The sequence below is a fragment of the Sorex fumeus genome, unplaced genomic scaffold (genome assembly GCF_029834395.1).
Source record: "Sorex fumeus unplaced genomic scaffold, SorFum_2.1 ptg000122l, whole genome shotgun sequence".
NCBI classification, from domain to species: Eukaryota; Metazoa; Chordata; class Mammalia; order Eulipotyphla; family Soricidae; genus Sorex; species Sorex fumeus.
In genome coordinates, this window is record NW_026606179.1 from 57,542,518 (window position 1) to 57,567,050 (window position 24,533).

The window sequence follows — 24,533 nt, forward strand, 5'->3', positions numbered from 1 at the left end:
AGAGCCTGTCTTCCTGCTGGGCGCATGATGTCCCTGAGTGTACGCATGTGCGTGTGTGCGTGCGTGCATGCATGCGTGTGAGTGTGTGTGTGTGTGTGTGTGTGTGTGTGTGTGTGTGTGTGTGTCTAGAGCCTGGAGCTTGACAGCACACACTAGCAGGAAGAGGAAGCCCCTTCCTTGCACCCGGCCACCCGCAGCCTGGGCTGGGGTTAGGGTTGGGGGTGTCGGACTGGGCGGTGCAGGTACCTGTCTCTGCTGCCCTGAGCCTCGGTTCTCTGACCGGCTGCACTAGGTTTCAGGAATGCACTGCAGCTCCTGGGAGTGGGAGTGAGCAGAAGTGCGCCAGCATCCAAGGGCACAGGAACTCGGGCTGGCACCCAGGCACGGCCACCCCGCCCTGCAGGTGCCCTTGGCCCCCCACCTTGCTGCTCAGCCGTGTGCCCTGGTGGTGAATTGAGCTCAACACGACGGAGCCGGAAAGCTGCACTGTGTACTTGGGCCTGCGCCTGCAGCCTCTGAGTGGGAAACCCAGAGGCTTAGCCGGGGCCTGGTCCCTCGGTGCTCCAGAGCCGCGAGTGGCCACAGTGGTCACATTCTCCTCTTGGCTCTCAGGCTCCCAGAAGACAGCGCTGGTCCTACACAGATCCCGCCTCCGACATCGAGGGCTGTGATGTGACTGAACCGGGAAAAGAGGCAGTGGTTGGCCTGCAGGAGGAGGAAGGAAACGGTCCCTGAGTGCTAAGACACAGCAGGGCTGATGCCCATTGAGCCCGGAAGCTGCCCAGTGGTGCCCTAAGCCATGGGGGGCCCAGTGGTGCCACCCAGGATGACCCTCACGAGGACACATGCCTTCAGAGTCTTCTCAGAGGCATTGGAAGCTCAGAGGGTCGGACTCAGCAGGACCAGCATGTGACGCTGGGCTCTTCTTCCATCTGTACATTGTTATGGGGCAGCACTCAGTGGAACTGGGTCTGGGGGCCAGTGCCCGTGGTGTAGGTTGTGGCCAAGCTGTGTTGGGGCTAGTGGTGCAAAGGGACCAGCAGGGTCAGCCACACCTCGAGGCGCTCAGAAAACACGTTGGGATCCAACTCAGCCTTGCCCTTGGTACGCACAAGCCTTCCCATAGCCACCCCCGGCTCTGATTCTGCCCTTCACGCACGTCTCCGGAGTGCGATGCATCACCCAGAGAAGCATCGAGATCTGTCCTGGGCTGAGCACCCGCCTTCCCACTCTCCCTTCCTGGGCAGGGGGGGCGTGTGTGTCTCTGGCCTGCCCCTTCAGCCTCCTTCTTGCCCTCCTTTCTCCGCCTCTCCGTGGGTGGCTCACATGGGAACCTGGTGTGTGTGTCCCCGGGGAGCTGAGCTGCAGTTCCCACCGCACTCAGCACACATAGTCCCCTAGGTGCACACTCAGTGGCACCTAGCCAGGGTCACAGACTGCCGCCTTTTCTCCGCACAGGCAGGTCTGGGGGTCCAGAACATTCCTGGCCGCATGAGGTGCTCTGTGAATTTCCTCTCCAAGCCAACAACTGAGTCAAGGGAAACGCCAGCGTCTCCCTCTGAGAGCTGTGCTTTGAACCACTCTGGGTTCCAGAGTGGGCGTCCCCATTGTCTTCTGAGAAAGCGAGAAACCACAGGGTGACAAACACGGGGCAGGGCTTTGCAAGAAGCGTCCCTGATCCCCACCCCGTACTCCATAGCTTGTTCTGCTCACCGGCACCCGTCTCTGGCTGCACATGGGTGCGTGTTCCCCACTGCTTCCAGCAGGAAATAAACGAGCTAGTGGAGGAAGGTCAACCTGGTTCTGTTGGCGGAGGGGGACCGCACCCGCAGTGCTTGGGGGATCTTCTGCAGTGGTCAGCCACGTGCAAGGCCAGCACCTTTGCCCTGTATGATCTCTCTGGCCCTGGTGGCTTTGTGCTGCCAGGAATTCCCCTCGGAAGTGACCAAACTCTCAACCAGGCTTCTAATTCCAGGGCCGTTTAGCTGAATCCTCAACAGTGTACTAAGCCTCGTGTGTGTGTGTGTGTGTGTGTCTCTGTGTGTCTGTGTGTGTGCGCGCACATGTGTGTGTTTGTTTGTTTGTGTAAGTTTGTGTGTGTGCATGTGTATATGAGCATGTGTATGGGCATACACATATGTGTATGTTTGTGTGAGTGCACTTGTGCCTATTTGTGTGTGCATGTGCGCGTGTGTGTTTGTGTGTGCATGTGTTTATGTGTATGCATGTATGCATGTGTGTGTTTATATGTGTGTGCATGCATGTGCGCGCATGTGTGTTTGTGTATGTATGTGTGTGTGTGTGTGTGTGTGTGACATCATGGATCTCCTGCCCCTGGCTTTTCAGGCACAGGCAGGGTGCAGGACCTGAGCAACTCCCTGGCAGAGGCTGCCCCTAATTTCCCATTGCCTGGGCTTGGCCTGAGGGAACGCAGTAGCCCTGGGACCAGGAAGGTCGGATCTGTTCTGACCCTGTGGGCCAGTGCTGTCCGGAGGGGAGCCGGGAGGGCTTCGTGCATGAGGTCCAGGCCCCCCCAGTCCCCTCCCCACCATCTCTCCCAGACTTAAGATGGCCACAGCCTGCAAGTGTAGGGCCTGACCTCGACTCCCGAGTAGACAGTGGACAAGTTCCTGCCCTTCTCTGAACCCCCATTTTGGGGCAGAGAAGGGAAAGGGAAACATTTACTTTTCTCTCATGATTTCAGGGAGAAAGAGAGGCTTTAGCAGGCGCCTGGCCCTCCATGGGGTCGAGGCAGCTCTGATGAGCTGCTGCTTTCTTAGCTGTGCCCCCCGGGGCGGTGGCCCTAGGCATAGCCCTGCCCTTACTTGGAGGGATCAGGAAATCAGTGAGAAACAAGTGCATGCAAATCTCCACTTGCCGTTGTGGCTGGGAGAAAGGACCGTCTGATCTATTTTATTTGCTGGGTCTGCAGGTAAACTATAAATCCTTTTTTTTCTGTTTGTAAATCATTTCGTATTCCACAAATGCTTATTGCATCTCTGGGGACAGAGGGGAGTGAGGGTAAACGAGAGGCTGTGTTTGAACTCACCTGGGAGCCGTGGAGTGAGCAGATTCCTGATAAATGGAAAGGAAAAGCTTTTCTGCTTAAATCCCGAGCGCCGAGCCTTATTTACTTTAGAAAACCACCCGGCAGCTTGCGAGGCCCACACAGGGCCCCAGTGAATGAACAGAGTCAGGAGAGGGAGCGAGAGATGAGAGTCCTACCCTGCATCCTACGGAGCAACACGGAGCAGAAGATAGCAGACCACTGGGCACCACACTGCTGGACTCATTACCATTGCCTCTGCCATTCTATACGATAACTAGGGTGCCGTGTGCTGGATATTATTGATCACCCAGACACTTTACTAATACCCGTGATGCAAATCACATAGTCTAGTTATAATCGTATGTTGGTTACATATTTCATTTCAGCATATATCCAGTACCTGATGTGATTTACCGTATCTTTCTCTTTAATCTAGAAGGGAAGGGGCTGGGGAGATGATACCGTGCTTAAGGCACTTGCCTTGCATGCAGAGACCCTGGTTCGATCCTGATTCCCAGCTCTGCATATGTCCCTCAGGACTGCTGAGAGTGACCCCGTAGCACAGACTAATGGCAGTGTAGCCCTCCTGCACCCCAACACTAGACAGAAATGGATTAGAGACTGGGTCACTTATTAAGCCAATACTTTGTTGCCACTTATAATAACAGAGGAGTTAGAAATCTGCACAGATAAGGAGGTGGGTTTCTCATGATCCCCACCATCTCTCACTGATGCTGAGGTGGGTTTCCCATTATCCTCCCACTCACAGATGCTGAGGTGGGTTTCCTATGGTCCCTCCTCTCCTTCACCTTCCATCCACTTCCTGGACTTTACGAGCCTCTGTCAGGGCCCAGACTCTAGCCTGGGCCCTGGGGTCCAAAGCCATGTGGGACCAAGACCATGGAGAATGTCTGTCTTGTTCACTTTCTGTCCTGGAAGGTTCTAGGTCTTGCTAGAGTTCATAGAAGTTCCTGTGGGTGGCCACGGTGAGCAGCAGTGACCCCTATCCGAGAGGGCAGTGTAGCCCTCCTGCCCCTCAACACTAGATAGAAATGGATTAGAGACTGGGTAACTGTGTCGTGGAACAGGAGGAATCTAAGCACTGTATGGATATGGGTGAGCAGAGAAACTTCTAGAAGAATTTCCATTTGCGGGGGGGGGGGGGGGGGTGAGGGAAGGGAAAGTTTGGGCCACTCCGGCTATCCTCAGGGGTCACTCATGGCCTCTTGGCTATGCTCAGGAACCATGTGTGGTGCTGGGGATCAGACCAGGGTCAGCTGCATACTAGGCCTTAATATCTCTCTGGCTTCAGGGGAGAAAACTCTTCAAGGAAGGGGGAGGCTGTGGTCTGAGGAGAAAGTGGACACAGGTGCAGGACAGGGAGGGAGGGTGTGTGGGAGATGAGGTTTCCATGCAAAAGTGACAGGCTCCTTGTGGGGACAGAGGGCAGGAGCACTGGCACCTCCACCTGCCCACTCAGGAATAGCTCTGGGAGGTGACATCAGGAGACTTCAGGGGCCGCGGGCTCATGCACATGCCAGGCCTGGTCTGCTAAGGGCATGGTGACAGGAAGTCATGGTGATGAGGGTGGTGGGGTCATGTTCTGTGTGTGTGTGTGTGTGTGTGTTGGCCTGTGGAATAAGGGGCGTTGTTCTTTCTGTGAGTGTCACTGGGAAGCTTTGAACAAGAGTGACCCCACAGTGTTGGGTTTGAGAAGGCCTCGGCTCACAGTGGGATGACCAAAGCTATTAGGTGGTCACTGACCTTCTCCCTCAGAGGGGCACCTAGACCCGGGAGTGGCAGAGAGTTCCAGAGATTGGAAACACCCCACTTGCCGACTAACTCTGGATGTGGAAGAAGTTCTCCTGACCCCTAGTCCTGGCTTTAGCAGTGGGTGATGATACCATTCTATTTACTGAGGCAGGAGACGCAGTAAAAAGGGTGTCAAAGGTTGAACTGTGACCCCCCCCAATCCATACTGTGAAATTATAATTGCCTTTACCCCAGATCATGCCCTTAGTGGAAGGTGAGGTAGCTGAGGTGACATAGTGTTGTTAGAGCAACCTCCGCAGAAGAGGCAGTGGGACATGGATGGGCACGTAGGGACGACAGGCTGATGCCATGCCAGGAGGAGAAGGCTGAATGCGGGACGAGGAGAGGGGCCTCGGTGAGACCGTCCTTCCGGCCCTCAGAAGGAGCCAGCCCTGCTCACAGCCCGATTCCAGGTGTCCCAGCTCCATAAATGTCAGCCTCCCAGTTATCCTTCTTAGAACAGCCCAAGTACATGAATCCAGGGCACAGAGGGAAGACTCGGGAGGTAGCCGTGAGCTGTGTCTGTATCAGCTGCATTTGAGGTGCTGTTTTGGATAACCAGGTGGAGACAGACCCGGAATGGAGGTTGGGTACAAAGTCTGGGAGTCAGTGGGGGCCTGAGGCAGGGATCGCGGTGTGCTAGCCCAGCAGATACTCCAGTACCCACAGCAGAGAATGGCTGCCACCCATAGGCATTTGAAACATAACCAAGCAGATGCATGTCCAGGTTTGCTTGAGGACAGGGGGCAGGGTGAACTCAGTGGGTACTGGGGTTGGTCCTACTTCACGGCCAAGTGCTGGCAGGGTGAGTTCAAATCCCTCCTCTCAGAGGCCATGTGTGACAGAGAACTGCACATTGGTTGCTGATGTTTACACCCGCTAGGAAGAGTCTTCCCTTTGTTCTCCCGAATCAGGGATGAAACAGTGAACAAATACCAACGATATTCTTAGAAGTGAAAACTAGAGCTGACGTCTCAGCTTCGGAAGCACTGACCTCCAAGGGAGCGTGTCGGTGCCATGTCTATTTTAGGTGGGAGCTTAAAACTCTGCTTAGCTTCAAATGTCAACAGAAGTAGACAGCACGTCATAATAGCAAAGGATAATCACTGGACGTCAGGAGACCCTGCTTGGAATCTCAGATCTGCTCTTAGGAACCAGGTCACCTTAACCTTTTGGAATGCCCTTTCTTTCCTATCTGTACAAAACAACCAAGAGCAGAGGAAATTAGATGGATGACTAACTCCAACATCCTCCCATTCTGGGTTGCCTTTACTTGCCAATACGGGAGGAGGGGAGCATTTCTGTATGGTGACAGCCAACCCCATGGGGATCACTCACAAGACATGTAAATAAAATTCCAGATGACTTTGGTGGAATAGTGTCCCTTGGTAGCATCTGCCTTGAGGTGGCAGTGCAACCTGGGGAAGAGACAGTACTCAGTTTTCAAATGAATCTTAATCACCAGAAAATGAGGGTCGCCTGGAAGATTTCCAAATTCCAAGATCACAGTATTTCGTTTGTTGGCTTTTCATTTCCGACCCCGTTGGGAAAGGAAGTAGAAGACTCTCACATTCCTAACGTCACTGTGATTCCTTCTGGACAATTGGCTATTTAAACACCTGGCTTGCCTGTTCTTACCTATGCCTGGGCGTCTTGTCCCTGGATCTAGAGCCACTAAAGGGTACAGGTGATTGGGCCCGATGACTCTATGAACACTGTGTTATGTACCACGTGCCTGGCCCATGTTGCATACGGCCTTGCTGAATCTCCTCGTGACAGACCACCTCTGAGCTCAGCCCAGTGTACTGAAAGGTGGTTTGCTAAGGGCTTTGGTCTGCCAGGATAACTAGACACAAGCAAAAGATGCTCTTGCGGGAGAACCCTCAGCCAGTTTCCACTGGACATTTGACAAAGTCTCCAGCTTCCTCAGCTTTGTGTGGGCTACCCTGAAGTGTATTCTACTCTTGCTCACAGAGGTTCTCAAAGGGTTCCGCTTCTGTGGTTCATGGTGCATTTGGACTTGAGCACACACCCTTTCCTGGCTGCCTTCTTTTCTGCCATCATACCCTGCTGTACCCTGAGATCACACTCCAGTGGCAGGACTTAAAAATGAGCCCTGGCCTCAGAGTCTGCTTCTGGGGGATCCAGAACACCTGAGCCCTCTAGAGTTGGCATCATTAGTGCTAATGAACAGACAAGGAACCCGAGACTCAAACGATCCATTAACCACAGTTAAATCTCAGGACTTGGGACTCGCCAGTTGGTGCTTCTCTGCCAGGCGAGACCCAACCCTACAGGAGACATTTTTCATGTCTGGAGATACTTTGCATTGTTACTCCTGGGGTGACGTTACTAGGAGGCACCATTAATTCTCGGCAGGTGAAGTCCAGGGATGCGCTGAACACCTTCTCAGTTCAGCCCCCTACGGCCCAGCCTGGTACAGCCTTAGGAAGGCCAATGGGGGCAAGCACGGGAGCCCCGGTCTGTGCCCAGTGAGACGGGCTCTCATGTGGGACTTAACCTGCTGTGTCTCCCTTCCAGGGCCAAGCTGTGGCTCAGCTGTGTTCCACCATTCCCAATGTGACCGTGTTTGGAACAGCTTCGACGTTCAAGCACGAGGCGATCAAAGACTCCGTGACCCACCTCTTCGACCGAAACGCAGACTACGTGCAGGAAGTGAAAAGGTAAACTGTCTACCCAGAAGAGCAGCCCGCTGGCCCTTGCTCTCGGCTCTCCTAAGCAACAGCAGCGGCCAGGAAGGGGAGACCTGGCGATAAATACACCAACCGCAGGAAACAGGGGGTGTGGCTAGCGAGGTGCTGACTGGGTCACATCTCATCACACTTGATCCTCTCAACCGCCCTGTTATCACCCCCTCTGTGCAGTGGGGGAGCAAAGGGGGCACTCGCATATGCACACACATCAAAACTGGGGGAGTCCAAGAAAGTGTCATGGGGTGCAGGTGAGGTGCGGTTTGAGGACTGACCTAATCATGGAGACGGGCACAAGGGCACCTAGAGGAAGAGTGGAGAAGGCTGGGAAGTGAGCCTGGGCCAGGAGACAGGTGACATTTATACAGAAGCCCTCCTGTGCCAGCCTAGGAAATGGGAATGCCAGCCTTGGGGAGGCCGATTGCACCTGGGCTGAGAGCAATGCCTCGCATCACGTCGGGCGCAATGTTAAAAGACCTGAGCGATGACAAAGTCCACTCAGGGATAGGAAGAGTCCTGGGTGGTGTGGGGAGAGTGAACGGACAGGGAAGTCGGTGCTGGGGGGATCAGTCTCTAGACTGGCCGACACTCCGGGGAGGACACCAGTTTATAATCCGATCCACTTTCCATCTCTGATCCTGAAGCCACTGGCCATGGCCTTGGGCATGTCCACACAGGGGGAGCCAGGTGGCCAGGCCAGCACACGCTGGCTTTCAGCTGGTTTGTGGCTCACCCACGTGGGGCTCAGAACTTGCGACTGTTTCTCTAGTTCTGTGGCTCCGCCCACAGCTCCTGAGGGATTCGGAGGTGTCCCAGAGCCATTATTTCTGTTATTTCTGTGTTTGCACATCCCAGCACTACGTGGTCAGGGGCAGTGGGATTAAGTTGTCTAGTACATTCCATCATGCCACACTTCTCCCTCTCTGAATCAGAGGAGATGGAACGTTGGTTCGGCCAGTTGGTGGATTTAAGCCAGAGCAGGTGAACTTTGGGGAGTTTTCCAGAGAGACTTTGGGGGGAGTAGACACCCAGACTTGTTTCCCATTTTTTCATTGGAGAGATTTGAATGAGACTTAAGGTGCTACTAGTATTCCCAGTGAACTGGAAGGACAAAGTTGATGTTAGGGGTTCATCATTAGGCTTTGCAGACGTGGAGGCTTCTTGGTAACTGAGGCTACTTTCAAGGACTCTAGGTTTGCTTCAGTCAAGTCTCTCAAACCGTGGTCTGAAAAATTAAAATATTGTTGTCCCTCAGAAGTCTTTCACTCACACAGCGATCTCTTCGCAAGCATTCTTTCCTTAACTCACCAACTAACCTGTCTCATAAATATTGAGCTTCCGGGATGGGCCAGCACTATGTTACAGTGGGAAAGCCACCAAAAGCCACCTGGAGAGTTGTCACCTCCGTGGCTGCAGTTACCACTAATATATTTGAAAAATTAACCAACCAATTCATGCCAAAGAGAGATGAAGTCTACTTTTATTTAATTATTAATATTAATTAAAATATAATTAAAATCAATTATTTAAAAAATTTTATTGAATCATCATGAGATTTTTACAAGCTTTCATGTTTGGGTTACAATCACACAATGATCAAACACCCATCCTTCCACCAGTGCACATTCCCCACCACCAATATCCTTGGTGTACCCTCCCTTTCCTTTCCCGCGCCCCCCCCCCGTCTCCATGGCAGACAATATTCCCCATAATCTCTCTCTATTTTGGGGCATTATGGTTTGCAATACAGACACTGAGAGGTTATCATATTTGGTCCTTTATCCACTTTCTGCACACATCTCCCATCCTGACCGATTCCTCCAGCCATCATTTTCTTAGCGATCCCTTCTCTATTCCAGCTGCCTTCTCTCCTTGGCTCATGAGGCAGGCTTCCAGCTAGGGAGCAATCTATCTGTCCCATGTATCTGTTATCCTTAGGTGTGAGCCTCATGTTATGTTGTTTTATACTCCACAAATGAGTGCAGTTCTTCTATGTCTGTCCCTCTCTTTCTGACTCATTTCACTTAGCATGATACTCTCCATGTCTATCCATTAGAATCAAAGTTCATGTGAAGTCTACTTTTAGTTAGCTGGGTCAACTTGTATTCAAATATGGAAATCAGACACATTGTCCATCAGTGAGTGAGATTTGGACCGAGGGTTGAAGATCTGGACTGAGGGTTGAAGGCAGAGGATCTAGCCAAAGAAAAGCATTTTTGAGTAGGGGTATGTGGGGCGTGGGAGGGGGGTGGGCAAGAAGGGGGGCAGGTACTCCTGTGGAAAGTTCTAGTTCCTGCCAAAAGCTCCTGAGTTCTAGTTCTCATCCAAGTTCTAATCCTTGCCACAAGAGCGGCTCCAGCTCTTCACCTCCTCTCGGCCCTGGACCTGCTGCCTTTGCTCCCAGAATCAATGACTTTATTGTCATCAGCAGAGCAGACAGGCACACCTCTGAGATCCACTCATCACCAATTCTCTCACTTATGACTCCTAAGAATTCATTATATTTTTATGTAGAGGTCCTAGGATTAGATAAACTCAACAGGGAAGATGTCTATAGCTCTTGTCCCACAAATTCTACCCACCGGAAGTTAACCCCAAAGAAAACCAAAGCAGCAGGCACCCCAGGCCGATGGCAGAACCCAGTACTGCTTCTGACTGTAGGTGCTCAGTGAATGTGGACAGGGGAATGGTGGCACTGTCTGTCCACTGCGAACATTCAGAACCAGGCTTCATCTTCAACAGGAGGGAGATGACTCAGTAGATCCTGTTATACCCTCAGACTTGAATGTTAGGCAGCCCCTCAAGAAAGGATCATTATGGAGTCTGCAAAATGAAAACAACAAGAGGACTGGTGGTAGACTGTGGAGAGGGAGAATGCCATATTCCATCTACATTGTCATCGCAGCTCTTTATAAATTCTTGGCACTCAAGGGCAGACAATGAAAGCAAGGTGTGGGGGGTGGATCCCACAAATAATATGCAAGAGGAGTGGAATGCCATGATTTCTCTTTATTCTTTGATCAAGAATATTGTCTGCCACACTAGTTTGCATATGATAAGATAGAAAAGACTAATAGAATTCTTTTGGATGAAAACTCTTTTATAAGCCTGTCTGTATGCTTCTTTTGAACATGCTCTTAGCTTTGATCAAGACATTGTCAAGGGAATAAGAAGGTATATTTATAATATAGTCTGAACCATTCCATCACCTCCCCTTCTCTGTTTGGGAGGAGAGACTGGAATCCAAAGAGTCGAGTTGGAAAGCTTGAACCCTATGCAGCAGACTCTACAAACTTCAAACACAAAGAGGAGAACTTCCCTCATAAAATTTAAAATAGCAAGAACATAGGATCCAGTTTTCTCTCACTTCTGGGAGTTTATGTAGACTATGAGGACACAATTCACACCTGTGTTCATTGCCATAGAGCCAAGAACTAGAATAAACCCAAGCTCCCCCGACCCCCAGCAGATGGATAAGTAAAGGGACATGTAAATGGAGAAAAAACTAATACCCCACAATTTCACTCACACGAGGTGTATAAATAAATAAAAAAAGTGAGTGCACGAAATAAAACGGAAGCAAACTATTAGATTGTCAGCTAATTGTGGTTTCCAGAGGGGATGTGGGGAGAGAGAGAACGTGCGCAGGTGGTGGTGAAGGACAGGAGACTTCCTTGTGGGAAAGGGATAGCCCACGCCCTGGACAGACCTGCTTCCCATGCAACTGCCCTCTCTCCTTACCCCCTTGTGATGAAAATATGCAGTGCATTCATGGTTGGCCATAGTGTATCCTTGAATCCTACACACTCTTATCCTTCGGTGCTACTTTAATAAAAAAAAATAGTCAACAAAAGAAGGATGACCAGAGAGAGCACCAAGGAGAGAGGCCTCTGCTGCCAGGAGGCACTCAGTTGATGATGTGAAAATACAGATTTATTGAGGAAGTTCTGCTTAGTGTCTGCTCCAGGCGGGAAGAAGAATCATACCTACGTGAGCTTAGCATTTCATCCTTCAGAGCCAAGGGCAGGGCCAGTGCTCCACGTCTAGCGGACACTCTGTCACTATCACTGTCTCTGTCCTCCCATTATTCATCGATTTGCTCGAGTGGGCTCAGTAACATCTCCATTGTGAGACTTGTTGTTACTGTTTTTGGCATATCGAATACGTCACGGGTAGCTCGCCAGGCTCTGCCATGAGGGCACTATTCATATTCTAAATGCTGATGTAGTAGCTGGTCCCACCCAGGAGTTCTCAACACGTGGACCTAGAATTAGCAGCATCACCTGGAAACTTGGGAGAAATGCAGATTCTGGGGGTCCTCTCCCACCCCAACCCAGGCCAGCTGGATGAGAAACTCAGAGGAGAAGGGAAGGGAAGGGAAGGGAGGGGAGGGGAGGGAAGGGGACAGGAGGGGAGGGGAGGGGAGGGGAGGGGAGGGGAAGGGAGGGGGAGGGAAGGGAAGGGAAGGGGAGGGAAGGGAAGGGAAGGGAAGGGAAGAGGAGGGGGAGGGAGGGGAGGGGAAGGGAAGGGAAGGGAAGGGAAGAAAAGAGGAGGGGGAGGGAGGGGAGGGGAAGGGAAGGGAAGGGAAGAGGAGGGGGAGGGAGGGGAGGGGAAGGGAAGGGAAGGGAAGGGAAGAAAAGAGGAGGGGGAGGGAGGGGAGGGGAAGGGAAGGGAAGAGGAGGGGGAGGGAGGGGAGGGGAAGGGAAGGGAAGAGAAGAGGAGGAGAGAGGAGGGGAAGGAAGGGGAGGGAAGGGAAGGGAAGGGAAGGGAGGGGAAGGGAAGGGAAGAAAAGGGAAGGGAAGGGAAGGGAAGGGAAGGGAAGGGAAGGGAAGGGAAGGGAAGAAAAGAGGAGGGGGAGGGAGGGGAAGGGAAGGAAAGGGAAGGGAAGGGAAGGGAAGGGAAGGGAAGGGAAGGGAAGGGAAGGGAAGGGAAGGGAAGGGAAGAAAAGGGAAGGGAAGGGAAGAAAAGGGAAGGGAAGGGAAGGGAAGGGAAGGGAAGGGAAGGGAAGGGAAGGGAAAGGAAGGGGAAGGAAGGGAAGGGAAGAAAAGGGAAGGGAAGGGAAGGGAAGGAAGGGAAGGGAAGGGAAGGGAAGAAAAGAGGAGGGGGAGGGAGGGGAGGGGAAGGGAAGGGAAGGGAAGGGAAGGGAAGGGAAGGGAAGGGAAGGGAAGGGAAGGGAAGGGAAGGGACGACCCTGCAGCCACCCCCTCCCCCCACACAAACACACTCAAGCAGCCTCCCCTAAGAGATTCTACTGCTCATATCAGCTTGAGAGCCGCTGGCCCAGCTCCCTTGTTCTGAACTGGCAGGTGGGACTTCAGATCACACACCTGTGCAGATAAGAGCAGATTTGTTGGGCAGGAAGCCAAGCTGATCATTCTGGAAGAGACTTGACTGTGGGATGAGCTTGGAACAAGACTTTGACAACTTTCAAAGGAGAGGTTGACATCAAGACTCTCAGTCATGGATGTGATGGTCAAGATTTAGTGCAGGCCGCGTGACATTATATGATTCTCATAACCAGCTATAGAAAACAAAGTATTTCACAATGCCTTTTCCGCAATTCTGATTGTTGGGGGGAAAATTCTAAACAATAATGGTGCATCTTTTGCTGAAATAATGAATGTAATCAATGTAGAGAAGAGTTAAGTAGAAATCATCTTCTTCACAGGCATTGGGAGGGGTGGGAAGGGGGTATATTGGGGTTCTTGGTAGTAAAAAATGAGTACTGGTGAAGGGAGAGGTGTATGACCGAGACTTAAACCTGAAAGCTTTGTAACTTTTCCCACAGTGATTCAATAAATAAATATAAGAAAAAAATAAAATTATGAAAAAAAAAAGTAAGGTGGCGTTCATGCCCAATTCAATCAGCTAATCAGTGGCTGAATAAATAGCAGTACTCCTACATAAAAAAAATTTAGTGCAGGAACCCAGGCGATGCCGGAGCAATTTCCTTCCTGTTGGCTCTGGGGACACGCCTATCAGTGTGCAGTGCCTGAACCAAGTTAGAAGGTCGAAAGTGGGCTCAAAAAAAATCTGAACTCTCTGCCAAGACAGGATCATTTTGTGGTGCCTAATTTGAGAAAATGGCATCCTTGTCCAGAGCCCTGTCACAGTTGGGCATGGGGAGGGCAAGGATATCTTCCCCAGACATCTCCAGACCCTTCCTGATTCCATACAACTTTCTCCTACACAGCAGCATCTGACAGTGGGACCTGGTGGATGATTGTTAAATGCATGAGTGAGGGAGTGAGAGAAAAAATCAGTGAAAGTAAAAGCAAATGAGAAGTTAAAGGGATCAGCTGGCCTAAAAGAGAACTAATGTGGATTCCCTCTGCTCGGGGTCCTTCCATTGCTGGAAGGAGGTCCTGTCTCTTTCGTCCTCTTCCTCTCACTTTCAGAACGAATGTGTAAATTGGACGAATAGGAATTTCCAAGTTAAACCCATGGGTCGTTATTGGAAGAGGAAAGGAAGAGAACTTGGACAGTGTTTGTCCTGACACTGTGTCTTCAGCACCACGGACAGAGACAGACACATTCCCTGCCAATTCCACCAACAGGAATCATTTCTGTTGATTCCTGTAACTGAAGCCTCAATTGTTCCTTGTTAATTCTAGGTGTCTGGCAAAGGGCCAGACGTTTCTCTTGTCACTGCGTGTTATTCTGAGCTCAAGGGAACATAGCATTTCCACTCTACAGTGCCTTTCCTGAGGCACAGATAGATGGAGTGAGGTGGCTAGAGACAAGTTCAGAGGCTGCCGTCTTGACCCACTCTTCAACCCAACTGGGATCCTGGCCACTTTGTCACTAGTCCCAGAAACTTCACCATCCCCAAGTCTTGGAGTAAACGTGACCCGGGGAGGGAGTGGGATGGACAGTTGGGTCACTGCCGGTCTCTTCCTCTGTAGGATCTCTGCAGAAGGCGTGGACATTGTTTTGGACTGCCTTTGTGGGGACAACACTGGAAAGGGCCTCAGTCTTCTCAAGCCGCTGGGGACCTACATCCTCTATGGTGCGTATCGACCAATGAGGGGGACACAGTTACCAGCAATGCTCCAGAACCAGAAATGTGTCAGCATGTTAGGGTCATGAGAATAAGGAGAGGGCTGATTGAATGTTTGCTCTAGTAATGTTGTTGCCTTTGGTTTTTTATAAGGAGGAAAGTAACCTGGTACCTCTGTGAACATGTCTCATTTTAAAATGTACAAAGCACTGTTGATATCTATAGGATCACCGGGCATATGTTAAGGGCTTCAAAGAAAGCTCCCAAAAGACAGGCAGGAAGGACTCATGATGACCTGGGGAGTAGAGCTAAGATATGGAGGGATTCTGAGAGAAATGACTATTGACTTGAAATTTAGCACAGACCGTCCTAGCTCCAAACTACTCTTGTATGTCCCAACCAAGACAGAAGCCCGGGGGAGCGGGTACATGCCTGCTCCTGCCTCCTCTCCTGGCTTTGGGGACACCTAGAAAAGGTTCTGGGAGCAGGTCTTCTGCAGCAGCATGAAACCCCAGATCCTTGTTTCCCTTTTCTCCTGTCAGAGGCATACAAGCTGAGTTAAATATCCATATTTACAGAGTTTTTAAAAAAGAGACTTCTGAAGCCAGATGTCCTTGCCAACACTGAATGACACTCAGGTTCATCTGAGGTTTGAGACTTTCTGGCATCTCTGTCCCCTAATGACTCAGTAGAAACTTGAGTCATGTCCTTTAAACCTGGGGTGGTGGAGGGGATGCATTTCTGTATGAGCAGGGAAGCACAGGTGGAGGATTTGAGAGGGATAACTAGTCAAGCTTCTTTTCGTCACCAATTCATTTTGACAGAAAGAAAGTGCATACTCTTTTCATCACTGTAGTCATGGGCATTTTTGAGAGAGGCCACGCAGTTGAAAGTGTTTGGAGGTGGGCGCATAATTTTTTAAATTACTGGTACTGCTAAGAGCAGCCATGAGCGTTCGTGCACAATGGAGCGCTATTGGCTGGGAACGGCAATGTGCGCCCAAGGCAGACGGACCATTCTCACTTCCTTCCCGGCTCTATTTTTGCCCCAGTTCCATGATGTCACTTTGGCAGAATATAATCTGATCATCTTGCAAGTATCTAACTCATTACGATGATTACTGAGAAGTCAAAACTCAATACCCGTGACGCTTGGTGGTAGTCACCCCCCAAAAATAGAAGCAGTGGTTAAATATTCATTTCCCCAGAGTCACCCAAGGCCAAATAATTAAGTTTTAAGTAAATGTCATTTTATGTTTGGAAATAGCAGTTCTCTGAAAGCTTTGGGAACAAATCTTTGGGTACAAGGCAGAAAAGTCAGAGATGTATCAATATAGTGCCCCGGCGGCTAAGAGTAGTCCTGCATCACCCGTGGCAGGGCACCCCACAAGGGAGTCTTTTGATCTGCCAGGGTATCTTCAGGAACCCAACTTCACCTCCTGGCTCCCCACTAAATGTCATTTATTCTAATCAGCGATGCCCAGCGTCTCATACCAGTTGTCTCAATGCCCTTTATCTTTCTGTCTAAGCCTCTTTGGAAATGACACACGAGTCACACAATTGCCTTGCCTCTTGACCCGGGTTCACTTTCAACAGTTTTTACATCTATTTAAATTCTAGCCCAATTCCATCTCTCCCCTTCAATTCCCAGCTCAGATCAGAGCCCCAGTCATCTCATTTGCCAAGGAATCAAATCCAAGCTGTAAGGTAGACACACGCAGAAGTCCGTTTCTCAGTCTCTAAGAACAGAACCAACAAGACATCTCGGCAGTTCTTCATCAGATCAGAACGTTGGCTTAAGCGCGCTATTTTGCACAGGGATGAAATGGTCACCTTGAGAAATGTTATGTCCTCTCTGGTCCGGAGATACTCAACGAAAATCAAGTCAGCATGAGGCCACCCAACCCTTCCATTCCTCTCATTTTCCCAAGGCTAAATTAAGTTCGTTTTCAAGTTTTGCACTAAATCACTTGCCATTCTTCCACATAGAGCAAGTGACGTAGCTTTTCCTGTACGACAGCTTAATTTGGGAATCTCCCATTTACAGGTTCATCCAACATGGTGACCGGAGAGACCAAGAGCTTTTTTAGCTTCGCAAAATCCGTAAGTAATTGTGTGTGTTCATGTGCCAGAATGGGACTGTGATTTGTATGTGTTGTGATTACTTCACTGGAAGAGAACGACCTGCCAATATTCTCTTGTCTCTGTCATCTGCACCTTTCATTTCCAATAGCATCTATATTGAAAATGTAGACTCTTCATGGGCTCACTACCTATGAGCAGAACTGTAATTCTGGGAAGCGTTTCCCCCCCCCTTTCTTTTTTAAAAAGACTTTTTTATTGAATCACAGTGAGATAGACCCTTACGAGACTGTTCATGATTAGGTTTCAGTCATACAGTGTTCCAACACCCATCCCTCCAGCAGTATACATTTCCCAGTGTTCCCAGTTTCCTTCCCATAACACCACCCGCCCCCAACAGACACTTCCCCCTGCCCCTCTCTCTCTGGGAAGCTTTTGTCTAAATGAAGCAGACCTCTGGGAATGTCAGTGGAACAAAGATGGCGTCCATCTTGCTGTTTTCATCACTGGGCAAAACTCAGCTTAGCCTGAGTGCATTTTGATGGCTTCATGGGGGTATCAGCCTTTCAGTCTGGCCACTCTCTCACTAGCCTCTGGGGTCCTTTAAGATTTCCCCAGATCCCCATCCTACAGAGTTGGAGATACCCCTGGGACACTAGAGTCTTTTTTTTTTTTGCTTTTTTGGTCACACCCGGCAATGTGCAGGGGTTCCTCCTGGCTCTGCACTCAGGAGTTACTCCTGGCGGTGCTCAGGGGACCATATGGGATGCTGGGAATCAAACCTGGGTCAGCCTCATGCAAGGCAAACGCCCCACCTGCTGTGCTATCACTCCAGCCCCTGGGACACTAGAGTCTTAATAAGCTCCTGGGTGACATTTAGACCCCCAGCAAGTTGTGCTCTAACAGTCATGCTTTGGATCCAGTTGGTTCCCTTGCACTCGAGAAGGTGCATCCTGGGGCTATCAGCTCACAAGGATGACCCCATTACCCCCCACACGTACACCCATCTGTACCTTGCCATTTGGAGCTACAAAGCTGGAACTAAACTAACATGGTCTTGAACACACACACACACACACACACACACACACCAGGAGATTGCTCAAGATACTCAAGGATCCTGGGGGTAGGCCTTCAGTGCCTGGCATCAAACTTGGGCTATTGTGCATGCAAGGCTGGCACTCCAGCCCTCGGTGCCATCTTCCCGCCCACGACGGCTGCTGCTTCCCCTCTGGGCTTGCTTTTGTCTCCCCTAGACACCTGCATAGCCATGAGCAGAGGCTGCTTTCCCCCTCGGGAGCACCTCTGGCACCTCACCGGGCACCAGGGTGGCACAGTGAAGGAGAAAGGAACATTTTTGGCTAGGGAAGCTTTTGCATTCTAATGAGGGAGATGAATGGAAATAAGTGAAACATAAATAATGGGACTGTGAATGACCATCATGCCCCCAGAAAGAGACAAAAAGCTGAGAGAGTCCGCAGCAGGATGGGGAGGGTGGTCGGGGCACACTGTGAGAAGGTGTTGGCATTCCGTGCTTAAGTGTGGCTCAGGGGAATAATCACATTTACCCCTAGTGCCATGTCGGCTGCATGTAAGGCAAACGCCCTACCACTGTGCTATCGCTCCAGCAAGCTACCGAGAGTATCTCGCCCGCACGGCAGAGCCTGGCAAGCTCCCCATGATGTATTTGATATGCCAAACACAGTAACAACAAAGTCTCCAATGGAGACGTTACTGGGCCCGCTCGAGCAAATCGATGAACAATGGGAGGACCGTGACCGTGACCTAGTGCCAACTCTACCTGCCAAAGACGTCAACCCACAGCATTCCCTGGCTCTGGAAAGTTCCTGCTCCCTACCCTGAGTAGAAATGAATTTCTAATGAGATTAAAAATGAAGGGGCTCCCCTGAATTCCAGATTTAAGAGTCCAGGCCAAGGCCACAGCAGCTCCCGAGAAGCGGAGGTAGGGTGGAAGAGCGCCCAAGGGGTGTGAGGAAGGCGCCGTCCACAGCCATGGGCCCTGAAGTCAGGCTCTGTGTCACTCACAGCTGTTGTGAGTAATTAACGTGCCACCGTGGGGAGCCAAATTGGTCCCAAATTACTTACAGTTGTAACAAGTGTTTTCCCTTTCTCCCCGAAATGCACAATCCTAGCACACGGTGTTAATGAAATAATTGCAGCGTGCCCCCGTCTGATTCATGACGCTCATAAACACACAACGAGGCTGGGGGTGATTTTCTCTCTCTCTGCCTGGAATGGGGGTGCCTCTCCCCAGCTGCCTTCAGCTGGAGACCGAGAGAGAAGACTGTTCCTGTTCAGAGGCTGGAGGGATAGTAGCTGGTTAATAAGTAGCAGGAGGAGGATGTGAATCTGCCAAGTGGGGGGTTGGAAGCCTTGTTCTGGAAGGTTCTAGAAAGCCAAATGTCCTTCCGTGCATCCAGGGAAAGCTCAGAAATCAAAGGCATATTTGGAATCATACAGGTACACTGGTTTACCTTAAAATTTCTTCATAGCCCGTGCTCACTCATGTTCAAATAAGCTAATTTGCTTTTAGACCCCAAAGAGGAGGAGGAGGACACTAATAACGGGTGAAATTAACATTTAATGAGCAAGCTGGGTTCAAATAAAGGGCCCTAATTCACTAACCAACTACGGCGCGTACACCTTAAGAGGATAATAAATACCACTTGTATTTGTCGGCGATGTGCTGCATTGCAGACTCTATCCTAAGGACTTCATACTGATTCCTCAAGTGGACATGAGATCCGAGGGGAAATAAAGCACAGAGAGGTTAAGTGACTAGGCAGTCAGGGGGCCAGAGAGATATTAGAGCAGGTAGGGTGTTTGCCTGGCATGCGATTGACCCGTGTTCAGTCTCTGGCACCACATATGGTTCCCCAAGCCCCACCAGGAGTGACTCCTGAATGTCGAGCCAGGAGTAAGCCCTAATCCCCGCTGGGTGTAACCCCAAAACAAATGATACAGATAGAGAGAGAGAAAGTAGCAGGACCAGCCAGCATCAACGTGGCATCTAAAGGTGGACACGTGGCGCTGGAGCCTGCGTCACGCCAGGACACAGAGCTTGTAAGCGCACACTTCACAGACTCTGGCGTTTGGTCATGAGACAGTCTTCTGTTTTGACTTGGGCCGGAGCGATAGCACAGCGGGTAGGGCATTTGCCTTGCACGCAGCCAACATGGCTGACCCCAGTTCGATTCCTCCACCCCTCTTGGAGAGCCCAGCAAGCTACCGAGAGCATCTCGCCCGCACTGCATAGCCTGGCAAGCTCCCCGTGACGTATTCGATATGCCAAACGCAGTAACAATATATCTCACAGTGGAGACGTTACTGGGCCCGCTCGAGCAAATCTATGAACAACGAGAGGACTGTGGAGCGTGGACCAGGCAGCCCAGCGCCACACCCACGACTCCCCAAGCTACACCCACAGATGCTTGGGGAGAGCCCTCTCACCCACAAGTCTGTGCACCCACAGTACCCCATTCTCTATCTCTATCCCACTTCCTGCCCCTACAATAGGATTTCCCACCCCACACCCTCTGCATGTGTGGTCTCCTCAGTCCTGGGAAGAATGTGACGTTGTCCTCAGAAGGAAGGTCCTGGGTGCTGGTCCCATTGACCACTGTGTTCTTCGGTGCCTTCCACCCCAAGCTGCTAGGAGGCAGCTCGCCTTGAAACCCCCTAGGATCTGAGACTTGGTGTCTCCAGCTGCTACCCCGCATGAAAAGGCATGAAGCAACCAGGAATAGCTGGGGACCCATTTTCTTTTGTTAACTGGTGGATTCTTCTCTTTCGGGGCTTGTTGGGAGATTAGAGTGTGGAGAAGAGACTGTTGTGGGTACCCTCCACCCCAAACTTTTGTCTGGGCTTCCCAGCTTTTGCACTACTGACATTTTTGCTGTTGTTGTTGTTGTTGTATTGGTTTGGGGGCAACACCCGGTGATGCTCAGGGCTTCCTCCTGGCTCTGTGCTCAGGAATCACTCCTGGCAGTGCTTAGGGGACCATATTCCTCTTGGGACTGAACCTGGGTCGGCCATGTGCAAGGCAACCCCCCTTCCCCCACTGTACCATCACTTTGGCCCCCACTGCTCTTGACATTCGGAGCTGGATAATTGTAGGCTGCGAAGGGCTGGCCCAAGCCCAGAGGAATGGGAAGTGTCGACCCTGTCTTCTCACAGGATGCTGGCACAGCAAAAACCTCCCGCGAGGGAGTGGGCTCCAGGTTGAAGACTATTGTTGGTCCCAACACGTTGGTCTCTGCGCTGGGCTGTTCCTTCCACCCTTCTAGCCCACCCCATCACTGCTGCCTGCTTTGAGGGGCAGTGGTCCTCATACATGGCGTCACCCAGGCTAGTTGTCCTGCCAGCTCTCCTCTCGATATGTGTGTCATGAAGCTCTGTGACCTTCGCCCAATGCCACTGCTTACCACTCAGGGAGCTCTGCCATTAATTAACCCGGCCCTGCCTGGATTCTGCTGCCTTCTCTGATGCAGCCTCACCCCCTCTTCCTGGCCCTGCCCCATGGCTATTCGTCCTCACCCACACTCAGAATGTGTTCCTAAACTCAGCCTTGTCCCCATGCAGTCCCCACCACCCTGCCACCCTACTCCCCCCACCGCCTCCCTCACTCACGAAGCCAAGGGTTTTGAATTCCCAGGCCAGGCGTGATCCTGCTGCCAGAGATACCCATGAAAAATGAAACCCAGAAAATTACAGGGGCCCTGGCAGAGAGGCAGGAGCAGACACCTCCTGGTTGCCCGCACACGTGCCCAGGGTTTTTCTCTCCCTGCTGCACCCTCAGTTCTTGCTTCCTGCACATACACCATCAGTGCCCAGACGCCTAAAGAGATTCACAAAGGTGCCAACAGAGGCTGCCCTTGGGAGCTCCCTTTCCCCGGCCCCTGCATCACGGCTCACACAGCCCCGTCTCTCCCCACAGTGGTGGCAGGTGGAGAAGGTCAACCCCATCAAGCTGTACGAGGAGAACAAGGTCATTGCCGGCTTTTCCCTTTTAAACCTGCTCTTCAAGCAGGGCCGCGCCGGCCTCATCCGCGGAGTGGTGGACAGACTCTTGGGGCTGTACAACCAGAAGAAGATCAAGCCCGTGGTGGACTCGCTGTGGGCCTTGGAGGAGGTAAGTGTGGGGGCCCACCCCGGGCACTCGCCTCTTCCCGTCAGTGCTGGCCGATTCGGATACCCGCATGTCGTCTTCCACAGGTACCTCTCTGCAGGTTGGTCTGTTTGGGAGGCGGGACCCCAAAGCCACTCCCTGATTGCTCGTTGTAAGAGTGTTGTCAGCTCCCCAGGGTCCCCTCAACACCCTTCCCAGCCAGCCCCCAACTCCTGTTTTAATGGATGTGTGCTGTTGACCTTGGTTCCAAGGCTCCGCGAACTTGGTCGCGTCATCGTTTATCTTGCCGCCTGTAGGTTTATGTGGGTTTCAGCCAAGGTCAGTGCAGACAGTGGCTCCGAGCTGCCGTGATCCATGTTCCGAGCCCAGATGCTCACAGTCCCCCGTGGGACGTCCTGGCCGTCACTCTGGCATTGAAATTGTTGACGAATTGTTGGTGCAAGAGTTGAGCTGAGTCTTCTCATTAATTGATCTGCCAGAAGTTCTTCTAGGATTTAAAAGCATTCCTCAACATGCATAACGCATTACGAGCAACCTTTCAGAGCGGAGGGTAGGGGGGACAAGACAAAAGGGTGGGTCGGGCTGGGTGAGGCGCCCTGGGAGGTCTTGAAGCATCCTCAGTGCAAGAGAAACCTTGGATATTTGGTAAGTCAGTCTCAGTAACTTCCAGCGAGGAGAAAATGAAGAGGTGGGGTCTAGGCTATAAAGAAAGGTCTTGGCCAACTTTAGTAAGGTTTTAGATGGCTTTAATTCAGGATAAATTTGGGCAAGTACATGGAGAAAAGAAGAGAGACTTTTTTAAAAAATTTTATTAGTGAGACACCATGAGGTACAGTTGTAGACTTACAAATTTTGTGCTTGGGTTTCAATTATACAATGATCAAATACCTATCCCTCAACCAGTGCCCATTTCCCACCACCACGGATCCCAGTAACCTTCCCACCCCCTACCCCCCACCCCAACCTACCCTGCCTCTGTGGCAGGTCATTCCCCTCTGTTCTCTCTCTCCTTTTGGGTGTTATGGTTTGCAGAAGAGGCATTGAGTGGCAATCATGTTTGGTCTATAGTCTACTTTCAGCATGCTTCTCCCATCCTGGGAGGATCCTCCCAACACCCTTTATTTGGTGCTCCAAGAAGAGAGACCTTTTGATTGATCGATTGGTTGATTTGCTTTTATGGGTCACCCCTGGTGATGCTTGGGGGTTACTCCAGGCTCTGCACTCAGGAATTACTCCTGGCAGTGCTATGGGATGTCAAAGATTGAACCTGGGTCGGTCATGTGCAAGGCAAACTTCCTACCTGCTGTACTATCTTTCCACCCCTGAGAGAGACCTTTTTAGCGGTCCATCCATCAGTCTCTTGGGTCTCTTCGTCATTATCTGCCCCTTCTGGAGGTGCTTTCATCTGCCTTACGGAGGCAGGCTGGAAGGTGACATTGAAGAAAGATGGTTTGGTGTCATATGAGCAAGGGCATGAAAGAGACCAAATACCCAGGAGAAGAAGCACCCAGAAGGGATGAGGAGAGAAAGGCCTGGGTACTTTGGAGGAAGGCATGCAGCCGGGCCACGCGTGGTTGGAAGGAAGGGAGGGTGGGCGTGAAGACAAGCCCAGTCCCTAGGGGGGGGATCTGAATCTTATCCCTAAGTCCTGTGGGAAGTCACTGATGCTGTCTTCGGGGTATTCGACTCTCCCCTGGCAAAGGATGCAGATGCAGCTCGGCCAGTTGCCCACTGCAAAAGTCTGGGGTTCCAGGAGGATGCTGGCCAGGGGGAGGGGGGGGAGAGGGGTGGGGACTGCTGCTGGCTAAGCCCAGCTCTCGCCTGGTGGTAGTCGGGGGTAAGTACCATGGAAGCAGGGTTAGCAGCAGGCACAGTGAGGGCCTTAGCCCCTGGACTGTCTCTCGAATCCTGGCCCTCTGTGTTGATGTGTTTAGACGCTCGTCTCTCTTCCACTGAAGTGGAAAACCGAGAGGACTAGATGAAGAAAGAGCTTGATTAAGCCGCTTGGCTCCGGGCCTGAGGCAGTGTCTGGTATGCTCTGATTCCAACGAGCGCGAATGCAGGGGCCCGCCAACACAGAGAGAGGGGGCTACTGGGGCCTTTGCTGGGTGTTACAATATTTATACTATTTGTCGGGTGAACAAGCTATGCTGAAACAAGAGATTTCTGTAGCGTGGCTGGCATTTGGGCTGAATAATTCTTTGTTGTCGTGGAGCGGGGTAGAGTGGTAGGGGGGCTGCCCGGGCACGAGGGACGTGAATGCCAGCGTCTGTGGCTTCCACCCTCCCAGATGCCAGCAACACCCCCAGTGCCCTCCGTGACAATTAAAAAAATACCCGCAGGCATGGTCAGGCGTCCCCGTGGGTGGAGCAGGGGAGCGAGGTAGAGTCACCGCCTGGGGGGACCAGTGCTTCGAAGGAAGCTTCAGGGAAGCAGAGGCGGGCCAGACACCCACGGAAGGAGAGAGATGCTGCCTGTTTGCCCACAAAGGCACCCCCAGCGCCTCATCAGTAATACCGCCGACCTGCGGAGGGGTCTTCCTTGCAGATGTTTACAGACATCTGTGTAGAGCCGCGGTGGGGTCAAACGCAGCCATTCATCAAGCCCACACAGCGTTCGGGGGCTGGAAAAGCACGGAGCAAATTTATTACTTGCAAACCTCAGAAGGAGGATACTAATGATCCCCCGCCCCCTCTCATAAGGGATTTTACGAGATTGCTTTTTCAGGCCA

At 51.5% G+C, this 24,533-nt stretch overlaps 1 protein-coding gene across 1 annotated transcript in view; it reads left to right on the forward strand.

Annotated features, from left to right (window-relative positions):
- VAT1L (vesicle amine transport 1 like) overlaps positions 1-24,533 on the forward strand; it is a 104,372-nt gene that overhangs the window by 44,044 nt on the left and 35,795 nt on the right. Inside the window, exons 4-7 of the mRNA XM_056136403.1 lie at positions 7,403-7,545; positions 14,478-14,581; positions 16,619-16,674; positions 21,611-21,805. Coding sequence (XP_055992378.1) covers positions 7,403-7,545; positions 14,478-14,581; positions 16,619-16,674; positions 21,611-21,805 — 498 coding nt within the window. The remainder of the gene's footprint in view (positions 1-7,402; positions 7,546-14,477; positions 14,582-16,618; positions 16,675-21,610; positions 21,806-24,533) is intronic.